Raw genomic sequence first — 16100 nt, forward strand, 5'->3', positions numbered from 1 at the left:
TACAGTACACTTAACTTACTGCGTATGTTCCAGATAGGCGCTTCCAGTATCTGAAACTATACCAGCAGTGTGTCACTTCTTAATACTCTTATTTAATATATGGCTGAGAGAACACTTCAAAGCAATGCCCAATGCAGAAAAAATTGCTCTGTGATACAGGAATAGCAGGTGTTCGCTTGAGATTTTGGTGCCCCTGTATTGGTTAATAATGAGAGCAAATTTTTCAGTGTAAAAAAAAAAAAAAAAAAAAGAGTTTGAGGAACACTGAAAGTGCTGGTGAGTTGTGTGAGGAAATAAGAAAAATGTACCACAGAATTTAAGAACTTGCACAGGAAGTAAACTAGAAGCTATCTAGGAGGAATACTCTGAAACAGAAACCTGACCTGTTATTCAGAAGTCAGCTGTACTAATGTGAATGTTCTCTTTCAGTTTTCTCTCCACCAAAGAGAAAACTGGAACAAGCTGAGTTTATTCTAGTCAATAATTAACACTAGTTTGAGTGAGCTGTGCTGAAAGTGTGCCTCTACCCATCTGTAGCAAAAGTTCATCTGATCTAAAGAGTGAATGTCAGTTTAATGATCAACACATCAAGGTCACGTTTTTAAATTCAAATCTTTATTTGAAATAGTGAGAAATAAGTGATTTACACTTACAGCCTAGGTATTTTTTTCTTAAAAGCTGGTGATCAATTTTTTTTTTAAATTGGAGATTTGTATTGAGTGAAGCAAAACAACAGTAGATAGAAATGTGTCCTTTTCTCTTTAGAAAGTTAAAATGCAAACCTTTGCATTGTTGCTGTAAGTATAAGAGCTGGAGCCCAATCCATGACTGTTATAGGTTTTATATTGCTGTTCATTTTTCAGTCACTTTCTGTGATAAAACTTACTTTTCTTCTTGATCCGTGACTATTAGTCATGTGGATGTCTTTTTTAATGCTTAATATTCTACAATAATGCATTTTTATCTCTCCTCAGGAAGAAATTATTTTTTACTTGAATTACTCTCTTCTGCAATTTGCATGGCATAAGGAAAATTTGAAACTTACTCACTTCTTAAAAACGTAAGATGTGGCAGTTGATTTTGCAAGTATCACTCCAGATCTCAGTCTCTTACTTCAGGAGTGATATGCTGAGGCATCAGTAAGATTATCCCTGTAGTCTCACATTTTTCAGTTCTTTGCATGGCATGGGTAATCAACAAACCACCAGCTTCACTTAAGTGTCTTGGTGTTGTTGAGCCAACAGGAAGAAGTCAAGAAGTTGCTTTGTCTTCACAAGAGGCTAATCCACGTTGCTGCAAGAGTTACAGTTGCTTTCTGAGCAATTAACCATTGACTGTGAGGTTAAGAACTGCCCCCCAAAGCGTTTCTCACAGACATTTGAGAGCTGGCTTTGTAAACCCAGTGATTGCTTCTCATAAGAATGTGGCTATTGTTTCCCTGCCCAGATAAATTGATAAGACTGACTCCTTTAAAGGAGGTAATCAAAAAGTGTCGGTAACTTGAGAGCCAAATTCTGCTCTTTTTTTTTTTTTTTTTTCTTGAGAGCAGAAACCTTTGCAGTCATTAATAGTGCTGCTTTGTTTTACTGTCTGGTCTCTTTAATTTCAGTAGCCTGGGGAAAGTGTTCATCTCTGAGAAATTCTACCCAGGTTTACAGGAATGATGTTTAACTACTCAATATTAAATCTGTTACTTGATGGGACTTCTTACTGTGAGTTGTTTGGTTTTTTTTCTCAATACTGGTAAAAGGGCAAAATCAAATTGGTCTGGAGTTTTGACAGAGATGGTGGTGGAGGTTGCTCAATCAAATTCATCTTAAAAATGGGCAGAAATCCAAGGATTCCTTGGTAGAATCGCTGGGCTCAAAAAAGGAGGCTTTTCCTATTTAATTTAGTGCATGAAAAGCTGTTGTGAAGGGTTCTATTCACCTTCATGTCTGGGTTGTGAACCAAAACACCTTTCCCTGGTAGGGCTGAATTCTGCCCTCCCACCCAGGCAGTTGTCTCTGTGGTTCTGTTTCTAGTGGAGGACATCACTTTGCCTGAGAGAGCAGTATTTGGAGAAGACCTACTGCCAATGTAGTGGGGGGAAAAAAACAGCAAAGACTTCTTTTTAAATTTAGAAACTGGGAGAGGCTATTACTTCATGGCCTCAACAGATGTGTTTTGAATTTGTTTTTCCCATGTAGTGTTTTAAGTTAGCCCTTTTCTTTTTGCCTGTCTTCCTGGTGGCTGTCTGTACTTGAGCTGACCTTTAATTTTTTTTCTTTTCTGCTATGGCTGTTATCAAAGAGGTCAGTGATTTGGCAGCTCTGCCCTTTTGAGTGATCCTCTGTCCTTTCCAGGCATTATAGGGACTTAAAGAAGTCATCTTTTCTTCTGCAACTTAGTTTTATTGGAATCACTAGAGGAAGAAAATAACATTAAGTAAGATGGAAGGCTGTTCCAATAGGAGGAAATGCTTGCCTGAAAAGGAAAATTAAGTTTAGCAGTTAATAACTTCAGTATTCTACCTTAGAAAGTAATTCTGCAGTGTGTTTGAGCCCCCTTACCTGGAAATGTAGGGAAATGCTGTAAAAGAACAGCCGTGCAGTTGGCACACTGAAGGTATGTGTAGCCTGGTATGCTTTGACTAATACTAGAGACAGATTTAATGGAAAGAGGCTGCAATTCATAGCCCCTCCCCAGAATGGAAGGGTATGCCTTCCATTTCCTGTCTCCCTTCCCCACCCACAGTCCTACATGATTTCATCTCCTTCGCCCCACCTTTGGTGCTTACTGGTACTTAGACCAGAATTTCCTAGTTTTATTCTGGGGCTCATTCTGTGTTAGATGGGTGAATTGTATGGGCTCAGGGGGTTCTGATGTGTGCTGATGTACCGCCGGGAAATATGTAGCCAAGAGCTGGAGACTGAAAGGGACAGTGGGAATACACTCTCTTACACTCTCTAGTAGTAATGTATTATTCAAATTGTCTTGCCTGAGCAACTGGGCAGGCATTTCAGTGAGTATCTCCTCGCAAGTCTGCACTGTAGAAACTTAGTGGTGGGCAAGATGCTTGAGTATCATGACAGATAGTTACTCTTAGTGGTGCTGTTTGCCAGGACAATCCTTCTTGAATTTGTCTCTGTGCTGTTTTCAGGAAAGTTGGCTGGAATTCTCTGACTTGCCTAAAATCATTATTTTATTTGTCTTAATGATTTAATTTTCTCCCTTTCTTAATGCATTCTATGTTTGTAATTGTGTAACAAGAGGCATACACTTTAAATCTTAGCTTCTTCTTGTCAGATATTACTTGAATGGACAGCTGAACGAGTGCTGTAATAGTGTGAGTAAAGGAAGGGAAGTGATGACCATATGACTAACTCGTCCCCTTTACCCACCCAGACTGTTTCCTTGTTTCGGCCATCCAGAAATTGTTTGTGTTCAGCAAGTTGTGCTAGAGCAAAAGGAGGAGAAAGTAGCAGGGAGAGAATAGAGAACTGTGCTGATCATGCTTGTGTAGCTAGTTATGCCTGATGGTGAAAGGGCCTATTCATGGACAGTCATTGTTACTGTCCTGCATATGCTCAGTGAAGAGGTTGAAGATAAGTTTGAAGTCTGCCATCTGGTCTGGCACAGTACGCTGTCCCCACACTCCCCTCCCAACACGATGGAGTTCTTTTTGTATGTAACCCAGTTTACGCAGCTGAGAGATCTTGACTTGCAAAGATAATCCATAATTTAGTGGGTAGTAATCTTAAAAAATACTTTTCTTGATTATTTTTTTTTTACTTAAATTCATTGTAGCTTTATAGCTTTATACATTATGTATGAGAAGTGAAAATTATGATGGGGGATTACTAGTTCATTAAAACTACGGATTTTTTGCTTCAGTTGGCAAAGAAGGAACTGTAGAGTAAACTGTAATGTTTCTTTTGGGAAATGAAGGGAGCTTTGGGGGCCTGACAGTTAGTAATGGTTGTGATGCAAGCTGAGCATACGTAGATAGATCTGCATTGACCAGAAGCTCCTGTAGGACAAAGTGGAAAATTAAAAATGGGTGCAAGGAAAAAAAAATAAATTAGTTCCACAACAATTTTGCCTTTATCCTTATATAGTTTATATTAGTTACCACTAAGATAATGATTGTTGCATGAAGGAGTACAGAAGCTTTTCCTAACCATAGCAGAGTATCGTAGGTCATCTTTTGTGTGTAACTAAAACTAAATGTTACATTGCATGAAAATGCAATTATAACTGTTCTTGTGTGCAGAGAAGGAAGTCGGCAACACAGTCTTTGGTAGGCGACAGTGTCTTAAAATAGAGTTGAATTGCTGAACCTCACGTATAATTTGTAGCTGATTTAAAGAACAGTTGTGGTCTGTTTTAGTTCTTGGAGTAATAGGGCACTATTGGCTCCTCTATTTGGGATCCTGAGGTTTGAGTGGTCATCCTTATGTTCCATGTTTTGTGTGGTTAGCAGACACGAAAGATGCTTGCCTCTCTGAGAATAGTCACTGATACACAACAAAGAAGGAAGGGTAGATGTTTGTTTTGGCATTTTGTTTGGTTTTGTTGTTTTGTCTCTTTTAAAGACAAAAAAAAATCTGCCGGTTCTATTATGTTGTTAGTTCTGTACACAAAAAGTGTGTTCTGGAGTGTTTACAGTTAGCCTTTTTCTGAGCTGAAAATAGTCAATGGAAAGACTTGATTTGAAACACCAATTAGACCATCTCTTTCTCTTCTTTTTTTTTTTTATAGTTATTAATCACCAAGTGTTTTTTAAGAAGTCAGTGGTAAAGGAAAATTGTGTATCTATCATTGAAGCGTTACTTTGGCTTCCATTTTTTTTGGCGTAAGAAGTGTGAGCAGTCCAGTTTTCAAATGTTGAAGTACATGTAAAGCATCTCTTCATCTGCCAGTTCTTTCGAGGCTTTCAAAATATCGTCTGAGATAAACTTACGAGTTTATGAAATGTAAGCAATATTTTGTGTTCTGGTAATTAAATACGCTTAGCTATTCATTGTGAAGTTTATGCATGCCAGTAAAACAGTTTTCTTCCTATGTTATGCTAGAACACAATGATTGTTAATATGCTTATCTCCACATCTGCAAAACTAGCACCTAATTTTTTCATATACTTATGGAATCTGCAAAGAAAATGAGAGTGCTTGCATTATGATTTCACCAAATTTTATCAAAGTACTGGGGGGAGTTGTTCACTTCAGTTGCAGTTCAAAGTGAAGGTATCACTGTACAAGTTGCAATTAATTAGTGGAGCTTTTAAAACTGAATTTCCTTGTAGATATACCAGTCTACTTGAAACACAGATAAATTCTTTCACTTTTTTTTGAAACATATAATGAGACGAGAGAAGAGATAGGACGTCCTTAGGAAATTTGGAACAGATGACAAAAATTGAGAACAAATCAGCCCATTAAGGGACATCAACATCTAAGAGGAGAAATGAATTTATGCAGTTTATAACAGTATATGCAATTGAAGTAATGTAAGATGAAAGCTAGGGTTTGACAGGTTTGTAAAGGAATTTGAATCCACAAAATAAGACTTCATGTTATGATCAAACAACTGAGAACTGGCCTTCTGGTTGTGTCAGTTTTGCGCATCCTGGTTAGCAGTTAGGCTGTAATAGCATAATAATGGTTGCCTGTCAATAGACAAATCTTCAGTTATAGTTAACAAACTTACTCTTAACCTTGGCTACATTTGCTTATTTTGGATATTTTGCTTAACCTCATGTTCTTAAAAGTTGTAGATTTTAGACCAGCAGTATCAGTGTGGTTTTTTTTGTTGTTAAAGAATAAAGGTTTAATTTTTTTTCCATATGTCCTATCTACTCCTAATTGAAAAGGTGGATCTGTGACTTTAACTCCACAGTTGTGCATACCCATTCTCTTCTAGTGATGGAGTTCTTGATTTGATATCTACAGGCCTGTTGTTGTTTTTTGTTCTTTTTCCTTTTAGTCTTCCAACTTAACTAACGCATCTCTTTTTGGACAGGTCAGACAACTATTTTCCATGAAATAATAGTCAGCTTTACTTTTTTCCTGCTATGCGTTTTCTTTTGGGAAAACTCCACTGCTTGAAACTTCACCCCTGCAGACAAATTTTATTTGTGATTTTTGTGTTTGGTTTTATGCTAATTTAGGTCTTTTCTGCTGATTTGAGCAGTCTTGCCCCACCTTGTGCTGGCTCTAGTGTTTGTGCAGCTGCCTAGTGATTCCAATAATTTTCTGGTCTTCCTGCAAAATAATCCTCCCTGTTGTCCATGCAAGAGGTATCTGTGAACACGTGGCTTGGGATTAGGATTGACTCTTTCCTGTGGCAGTTTTGCCTTAAATTTCTGTGTCCCAAGCAACTTGTGTTCAACGTAGAACTATCACAACCTGTCTACTCTTTCTCTTGACCTGGGAGGCATGTGGACTAACAAATAGTGCATCTCATGCACATGGTGCAGCAGTTTCTTAATTTGGAATGTCCACAGACCTGTTTCTTAAACTGCATCAAGTTTCAGTAGGCTTGGACTGTAACAGCCAAAACTGGAATGAAGTTATAAGGGTCCATAGCAGTTAATGAATACTTGCTGTAAATTGGATTTTGTGAGTCCTGATAGTTGTGTGGTGTTTTTCTTAAGTTGCAGAACTAAACGCTTGGAGTTAGGAAATTCCAATTGCTTGCAGTGAAACAGAGTTGCACAAGTTCCAGGAGGGTTGGTCTCTTGGGAGCACAGAGTAATAGCTCTGGATTCTCACTTCCAGTGTCTGGCTCCAATATGCTGTGCAGCAGCCAGGCATTGCAGTTGTAAGAAAGCTGCTGTGTTCTCCTCCCATGGGCCCAAGCATTCTTGACCTTGACCAGTCTTTTGTTCAAGGATAGTTGTTTGCAGCCCATTTGAAAGGCTGGGCAGTGCTGTGTGAGAAGATGCAGCCTTAAGGTTTTTAGTTGTGGTGGTCTGGATTTCAATGAGGCTTTGTGGACTACAGTTTTAATTCTGAAAGCTCCTGCTCAGGCAAATTTGGTTAACTTCCAATGGACCAGCAGAGAAGAGACAGCATGTGAGGCTGCCCCTGTCAATAAACTGTTACGTGGTCAGGCATACAGAGGTATTAAAGCCTTAAAACTGCCTTTATTTTGAATAAATGACTAGTAATAATTCTATAACAAATTTGTTATAAATTTCTTAGTGGTTATAGTTCAGAAACTTTTTTTATAAGCAACTGAAAATACATCTTGTATATGGAAGTATCAGGCAGCTGTTATCTAATGGTGCCACTTCAGTTTCTAAGTGGCATAGGTGTATTCCTTTTCTGAGGTCTTGATAAGAATAAGCTATAACACCTTTTGCATTTTTCATCTGTCAATACCTGTGTAACTCAGTTACCAAAATTAATATGCCTGAAAATAAATACTTGAGTACCTTTGAGGAAAAGGAGCAAACATTGGATGGCACGCTGAAGGGAAATCTTCAGGCACTGCTTTTTAGTAGTTCAATTTTTGGTACTTCAGCATGTTCAAAATGTTCAGTTTTTGATACTTCACACTTAAAAGCATGTCCGTGTCATGACTGAACATTTTGTCCTGAGACATGCATTTGTTTTATTCTCCTTTCTTCTCTTATCAATGATTAGGGAAATAGAGAAATACTTTCTCTGAATTTCATTTTAAAATAATTTGCAATATGAGAGTGCTCAGTTCTAGCATAGTATGTCCAGCTTAAAGTAAGATTAATCTGTATCCACTTTTTTCTTGTTATATTTAGTAAATGTCACCAAAGTGTATTTTTGTTACTTACTGGTATGAAGGAACTTATGTGGAAATTATATGAACTTGTATGAAGTGACAGTTTCGTTGTTTTTTTTTTTTGGTAGTATTTAGAGAACTGAACTCTCAGTTGTTGACTTAGTGAACAATTGACTGTGCAAAGAGAATGCTACCTGAGTTTGTTTTTTGCTGAGTATGCCTACAGATGTTTTACTTCAGTACTTAAGTTAGTGACTGTTCTGCTCTCATTGTGGTTGAGAACATAATCACATCCTATTTCCTTTCCCTTCCAATAGAGCAGAAAACCTGAATCTCTTATTGTCTTTAAGTCATCGATCATTTATACATACAAAATTGGGATAAGGGACACTGCAACTTTTAAATGTTGTTTTGTTTCTTTTGCTTCCATTAATTGTCATTATTATGCTTTTTTCTTCCTTCTGATTGAGAATAAACCATTTCTTTCCTCTCTGTCCTCTTTCCTTTCCCTTTTTCATCCTTTCCTTTGTGTTTTCCTGCATATTTACTGTTTTTATGGGACATTTCATCAATCAGTCCAAGCGTCCCATTAATTTTACAGAAGAGGAGGCTGAACTGATTCCTGTAAGTTACTATCACATGTATATATGGCTTCTGTTTGTCAGTAGTTGAATACGTTTGCCTGAAAACTCATGTCACTAATGTGATTTCAATTTGAATCCATTGGTATCCCAACAGCGCAGTAAGGTAAACATATAAATCATTAAAATTATGCTTCTCAGTCTTAAGTTGATAATTATCTGTTTTCTAGTTATTAATTGTGGAAGCCTACTTGAAATACACTTAATACATGTAACAATTTTTATTACTTTTGAAGTGTAATTGCTTTTGACGGTCTGTTGCAAAGGAAGGCAGAAAATGTAATCTTTCAAATCAGATGTTCATCATTTTATTTTTTATGTTCTTATATGTTATACATGAAAACATAATCTCAAGGGATACGCAAAGGAAAATTTTGGTTCTTCTTTTCTCTCTTTGGCCCCTTTGTGACAAAGTTTAAAATATATATATAAATAAAAACATAATCAATTCTTGTTCTCTTTTGAAAAAAAGACATCAGCTTAAACAATTAGAATATACTAAAGAATTCAACGTACTCTTGTAGTCAAAAGCTATAGTAATTAACTTTTCAAGAAACCTTTGAAATCATATAGTTTTCTATCAGAGACTGCTTACTGCATTTCCCACAGTTTTCTTGTGAACAGACATAGGCTTTTTAAAAAGGTTTTTTGAGATTCTCAGCTGTCATTAATTAACTCCAAAATAATGGCACAAGAGTGCCACCAGCTGGTTTAACTACATGTTATGATTTAATGTTAAATTGTTAGATTTGCAAGAAATGTGGCAAGATACTTAACAAGACACTCAGAACTTGTGTAGATGTCTGCTTTCTATGTACTGCGGTAAGTTATTCTTTTGTATAGGCCTTGAGTGAATGATGTCTGAACCTACAGGTAATGTTTAGCCAAGAAGGAGTTTTTCTATTTAACATACTTAAAGCATTAGAACAGTAAGATAAGATACCATGGAAGATTGGGTGGGAATTGCAAGAAAAACATGACCTGACAGTTTTTGTTCACTTACTTGTAAAAGTGACAGTGTAAAAAACACACTTAGTACCTTTCATAGTGTATTTTACTGTCATCAATCCCTGTGTACATGTATTCTGAGCTCCTACTGTAAAGTTAGAGGAATTAGATACAACACTGGCTCGTAAATGAGGTGGTCTTTTTGTAGATTTGTCTGAACTGAATGATGATCAGATGTGTAATAAAAAGATGGATTAGTGTTTGATGCGAATGTGCTTGTCAACTTTTTGCAGAAATCTGCAAGAAGAAATGAGCTAATGAGTAAATATATATAGCACATTACTTACAAAGTGATGGCCTGCTGCAGTTGCAAGATGGGCTGTATAGCTTGCATCCTTCAGAAGCTAACTGGACAGCTCAGTTTATCACAGCTTCTAAAAATGTCTTTATTTCTTAAAATCCACCCATTAGTTACTCTCTGCAGGAAATAATTCTAATACGCTAAATATAGTGTTAAGGATTTTTTTGTTGTTGTTGAAACTGTCGTTCATTATGAGACCTCAGAACCTCAAGAATTAAAATAACCAACTGAACTTTTCAAAAAAGGGATCAAAAGGATACCTGGGGAAAAAATCATGAGCTTCGGCCATGTAGAGCATTACTTATATGGCTCAAGTTATTACATTCTGAAAATCTGAAAAGTACATTCATTTCCTGGTGGTGCATCTGTTCTAGCAAACGCCTTTTTGTAGTCCTCTTTCTGCTTTTTGCCACTAACAGGCTTAGTGGCAATAGTTTCACCGATGTGGAAAGTAAAACTACATGTATTTAGAAGGAACTTGGCTCTCAGGTAAGATGTGAGAGTGGAATAGGGAGAAACCTATGCTAAATTGATTAAAATAATGTGTTTTTTCCCTTGTTTAATACAGAAATACAAGCAGAGGCAAAAAGTTACATGTGAACACACTTAATTCATGCTTCTAGAGTCCCTGCTGAGGATAAAAAGTACTTCAGCATTGGAAAACTTTCTGGTTTAAGCAACTACTTAATTTTAGGGGAAGTTTTGTGTGGAGTTTTCTCAAAACAAAATGAAATGCAATATTCGACACCTGGTTCATAAACTTGTAGTATTTAGGCCTGAAGATAATGAATGCTAGATTTATGCCTTCAAAAAAAGGCAATTTTAAAAATAATTTGTGCCCAGTTACTTCATGAACTGTTTTTTCTCTCTGGGTTTATGCATATTTGTAGTTATGTGCACATAATTGTTTAGCTGAGCTATAATTCTTGAGAACTCGGGCTTTCTTGTTGCTTTACTACTTCTGCTCATTCTAACTTTTGGGTATCTGCAGTACTGCAGGATGTTTTGCACAGTGGTAAGGAGCCACAGTCAAGAGACATATGGCAAAGAACTGTTGCTTTCCTGCTTCTAGACGTGTCTCTCCAGCTCAAATTCATATAGGTATTTTGAGAAGTAATGCTGTGATGATATTTTACTGGCCAACACCTGTTCTCGTGAAATGCTATTTTTTTATTTCCAAAGTAACTTTCTTCTGGTTATCAGTTTTCATGTGTTGCTGTAAGTCTGGCAAATAGTGTTAGCATAGAATAAAAGCTCCTTAGTGGAGAAATGTTCCACTGTACTGCAATGCAATATGGCAGCAGCTAAAATGAGCAATGATAGGAAGAGGGTTAAATGATCTCCCTTAAGCTTCTCTTTCAGAGAAATATTCTCTAGGGAACAGTATTTCCTTTAAAGAGAGATTCCTTAGGCTAACCCCTAATAAAGAGGCTATGAATGTACATTTTACTTATTTATTTTTTTTACCCTCAGAGCTCCATTCACCAAGAAAGTGATGTATCTTTATTGGAATCCACAAAGTCTGACAAAATCTATCCAGAAGCTCTTTAAAATAATTCCTTGAACTTGTCCTTGTTTTTTTTTTTTTTAATCTATATTTTTGAGGTTTAGATTGAGCCAACCAATTTATTCTGGAAGGTCTGTGGTAACATTCTGGAAGTTCTGTAATAGTATGTTGTAATGAGACAATCCTAGAGTATGTATGAAGTTACAACTTCTGTGTAGGAAGGAATACTATTCAGAGTGAAAATACATGTAGCAGAAATCATTTTAAAGAGAAGGGGAAAAAAAGAGGATAGGTCTGCCTTCAAGTTAAGCAAAACTGTATCTATCTACCATTAAAGTTAGTGTCTCCTCAGGCCGAGTAAATGAGTTGTTCTTTAAATACAGTGTTTCTTAAGAAACGCTGAAGTTGAAATGATATGATTGTGTGTTAGGAAGCCTATTTTGAGAGTTCTGAATTACTGTAATCAATGTGCAAAGTCTTTTAATCATGGCAGGTCCTACATCACAAAGCTCTGTGTGTGTGAGGTGTGAAAATTTTGTCACTAGGCAGCAGTGCTGTGCTTCTGAAACATTTGATGTAGAAATGCGTGGTAATTAATTTGCAGGCAGAAAAATCTTCGTTCAGTTTGCATCACATACTGAGTCTATGCTAGTGGCTAAGTACCAGCTGGAGTTTGGGCTGGAGCCTAGGTTTTACTACAGATGCTGTGTAGAGTCTCTTCTGAGCTGTAACCTTTGAAGTGTGCTACAGACCCTTACTTACTCATCGCAGAACGTGGCACTCATATCGAGTAAAATCCCCTTGCAGGGACTTCATGCACCAAACTATTTGATGTTGCCTTGCATGAAGTTATAGACATAGTCTCTCCAACTTTTTCAGGAGATTATTGCCTGTTGTGGCTCTGAAGAAGACAGTGATGCTATGCAGCATTTGGCTTTTAACTACTGAAAAAAGAATATGGTAGTCTGCCTGTTCATTGTGCCTTGTTCTATATAGGGTAAAACTAATCAACAGAACAGCTGGGACAGATGCAGCCACAAGGGGTGAAATTTGCAGTATAGTGGTAGGACACAAGGCACACTCAGTGTTCTTGCTTAGTGCTATAGTATTACTCTAATTTCCTTAGCAGATTTGTGATTAGGCAGTTCTGCAGACTGCTGTGGGATGACAGTTCTGTTGTTCCTCTGTAGCAGATGCTCTAGATTGCTCCAACTCTGTTGTTAATCGATTTTTACTATTTGAGAATCATCCTTATGGGTTGCTGCTAGTTTTGCTCCTGCTTTTTGAACAGACTAAATATTTTCTGCTAATTTCTCTTCTGAGAGAAATTTGGGGATTTGCTCCCAACTTCTTGGAAGCTGCAAGGTGAGAGAAACATAAGTGTGTTTTGTTTTTATGAAAACAAAGCTTAATTGTAAGCCAGGTTTAGATTACTATTATTATAGTAACATCTTTTTTTCGTTAATTATGGAAGCAGCAGCCAGTACAGAAAACATGAAACCAGTTCCTTGCCTCCATGGTCATTTAGTGGATTCGTTTGTACAGAAGAAGCAGAATGTTCAGTTTTAGAACACTAGATGGGATTTTAAGTGTTAATAAGTGGATGTTTTCTGTAATAGTTGTAAATGTCTTTAAAAATAAGTTGTCTCTTGCAGAAAAGAAACCGGTAGCAGGTAAGCAACCTCTTAATTCTATTGTGTGACCTTTTGTACAGGGGAAGGTTAAACTTATGTCCTCTATTAGCACAACTGCTGTTATACTAGAGTGTTAGGCTTGCGGTATTTGGGAATATTCACATATTTTATGGGAGGGAAATAAACTGAGGATGCCAGGTGTTTTTTCCTTAAACTCTGCTTATCTTCTACAGTCAATACACTATAAAATTACTGACTTCTTTTGACTTATGTTCTTTCTCTTTCTTTCTGCACAAGCACTCCTATTTGGACAGGGAAACCTCCCTCCTTCTCCGAAACATTGCAGGAAAGCCTTCTCACTTGCTGACCAAGGTGATGCTTCTTCTTTCCACCTGCATGTGACTATTTCTATGTAGAAAAAATGCTTGTGCTGTATGCTATGCTCCTGCCACCCCTGCCCTTCCCAGGAACTTCTGCGTTTACTTTTACATGATTTTCATGATTGTCAAACGTGCTTTTAAAGACTGTATTTTGTTGTTTGTTTTTGCAGATTTATCAGTGTTCAAGTTCTTGACAAGTACTTAATAGCTATGTCAGCAGGTAAAAATGTATTAACTAAAAAGGAAAAGTAGTGACCTAAAGGTTCTTTTGTTACTATTCCCACTCAGTGCTTTAAGAAAATACAGCTACAATTGTGAAAAATATGTAGGAGCATTCAGTGCTGTTAAAAGGCAGTAGTATTCTTAAAATAAGTTTACTTGCTATAAGATGACAAACTGTAGCAAGGAATGGGACTTCCTTGAGTACTGTCTTGATATAACATGGGCACAATATCGTAGTAAGACAGTGAGCCAGGTATGGATGAAGCCTGATTATAGATACATTTTCCTTACAGGTCAATAATGGACTAAGAGGCCATAAATTGCCATTCACTTTCTCTGGTTCAGTTTAAAAATTGTAATTTCCATGCATATTTCCCTTTCTTTATAGAGTAGGAGAGATGGAGCAAGCTATAAATCTCCCAGACACACACACAGACAAAAAAGTGCTGGGATAAAGACTTATATAAGCAGCTTCAGACTGGTGAGAAAGCTGTTTAATATCTGAGGTGTCAGATAAGTCTGATGCTACTTGCATACTGCAAACCACTCCTTGGTTATTTTTCTGAAAGAGACATGATGGATGAAAAACCTCAGGCAAGACTGAACTTGCCAAGGTATGTTTTGTCACTTCAAAACAATATAATGTTTAAGTAGTCTGTACTTTTCTTAAATACATCAACATTTTTCTCAAAATGCTCGGCATGCATCTTGACTGCAAACTTTTAGGCTCTCTTCTAGAGGAACATAAACCACAGTGAAAAACAAGTAATTTTTTTCTTTTGTGACTGTTTCTCCTGAATTTCAAGTCTGTCACTTTTCCCTGCCACCTGTCAGCACCCTTTACCCCAAGTAACAAAGCAAATAGCCACCAAACCAGCAAGCCTTGCTTGGTTGAAAATTGATTAACAGATTAACAATGGCTGTGGCACAAACTATAATACTCTTTCATCTCCATGTATTTTCGTATCTTCCTTTCCTAGTTAGTTATACTGAATGAGTGGTGGTTACCACATGGTTATACCCATCTCACCGACAAAGATGTAAAGTAATACTGGTTCCAATACAGACCCCTGAGGAAAACCACTCATCTGGTCTCCACATGGACGTTGAGCCATGGACCGCAATTCTTTGAATGCGAGTATCCAGCCAATTCTTTATCCATCGAGGGGTCCATCTGTCAAGTCTGCATCCCTAAGTCTTACAGGGAAGGATGTTGTGCAGGACAGTATCAAGTGCTTTGCACAAGTCCAGGCAACTATCAGTTGTTGCTCCCTAATCCACCAATGCTGTAGCCCCATCATAGAAGGCCATCAGATTTGTCAGGCATAATTTGCTCCTGGTGAAGCTGGGCTAGCTGTCACTAATCACCTATTTTCCATGTGCCTTAGCATAATTTCCAGGAGTATCTGCTCCACAGTTTTACCAGGTATGCTGGTAAGACTGACTGGCCAGTAGTTCCCCAGGTCCTCCTTTTTCCCTTGATAAAAATGAGGGTTATATTTCCCCTCTTCTAGTCAGTGGGAACTTCATTAGACTGCCACAACTTCTCAAACATGATGGATAGTGGTTTAGGAATTTCATCTGACAGTTCCCTTGGGACCCCCAGATGCATCTCAATTAAGTCCATGTTGCTGCTGGCTTAGATCCCTTCAGCTTGTTGTAATGTTAAATAAGCCCCAGAATGAGAGAAGCAGTCCCAAGAACTTGGGCTTTTCCTTGCATTTGTAGTTAGGTGTTAGATGAGTTAAAACTGTAACTCATACTGCAGTCTATTGCTGGTGTCTCTCACTTGTCAAATAGTGTGTTTCTTACTGTTTTATTGTTTCTTGTGTGCTTCCTCTTCTTTGATCTACCCCTTATATTCAGTGTAGAGAGAATTTGGGGGAATGATAAATACCAGTTTTGTCCTCTGATGTAAATCCTTATAAAAAATTCTAGTCATGGACTAGGTTTCTGTTGCATTAGAGCTATGCACAGACACAGATCCTGTTGCAGCACAGGGCAGATCACAGCACAAAAAATGACCTATTCAGTGTGGCGGTCTCTTCATTTTTAAATGTAGTTCTGTGCTTTATTGTTCACAGAATTCACCCGCCTGCCCATTTTGTTTTGGAAAAAGAAGTGAATATAAATCCATGAAGTAGCTTACTGGATATTGAAAATAAAGCAACATGTTAAAGCTTCAAGCTTGTTTTTGGAGTTAAGATGAATACTGAAAACAAAGCTTTTTGATTTCATCTCTTATGGCTGTGAGATACAGAGCACATGCAAATAATTTTGAGAGAGTACTCAGGGCTCAAATATATCTTAATTTAGGACATGCAAGTAGGATATAGAAATGTGATGTGGAATTTCAAAGTTACCAGTTCTTTTATCATTCTGATGCATGTGAAAGTTAGACTACATTCAGGAAGCCAGATGGTGATTTAATGATGTAATGCTTCAGCTATGAATGTCAGCATCTGGAGAAAAGATAAGGTTTCACATTATGCCTTTATTTCACAAATATTTAGTACTTTATTTTTTTGCAGACCCAAAAGGCAAATGTGCTTCTTACAAATGTTGGTTCCCCTGTTTTTTGTATATTTTGGTTACTACATGATGAAATCTCTCCAAACCTTAGAATAAATCAGCTGTGAAGTTGGCTTCATGCATCTTGGGCCA

General features: G+C 37.3%; 1 protein-coding gene across 6 annotated transcripts in view; it reads left to right on the forward strand.

Moving 5' to 3' along the window:
- RAPH1 (Ras association (RalGDS/AF-6) and pleckstrin homology domains 1) overlaps window positions 1–16100 on the forward strand; it is a 336299-nt gene that overhangs the window by 284396 nt on the left and 35803 nt on the right. For 5 of the 6 annotated variants that reach the window (XR_014694574.1, XM_084524568.1, XM_084524566.1 and 2 more), the window contains one exon: window positions 13132–13206. The exons of the other annotated variant lie outside the window; for it this stretch is intronic. Coding sequence is in view for 4 of the 5 variants with exons in the window: in XM_084524568.1 (XP_084380694.1) it covers window positions 13132–13206 (75 nt within the window). In the remaining variant the exon portion in view is untranslated. The remainder of the gene's footprint in view (window positions 1–13131; window positions 13207–16100) is intronic. 6 annotated transcript variants of the gene reach the window in all.

Source organism: Aythya ferina (assembly GCF_964211825.1).
Source record: "Aythya ferina genome assembly, chromosome: 6".
Classification (NCBI taxonomy): domain Eukaryota; kingdom Metazoa; phylum Chordata; class Aves; order Anseriformes; family Anatidae; genus Aythya; species Aythya ferina.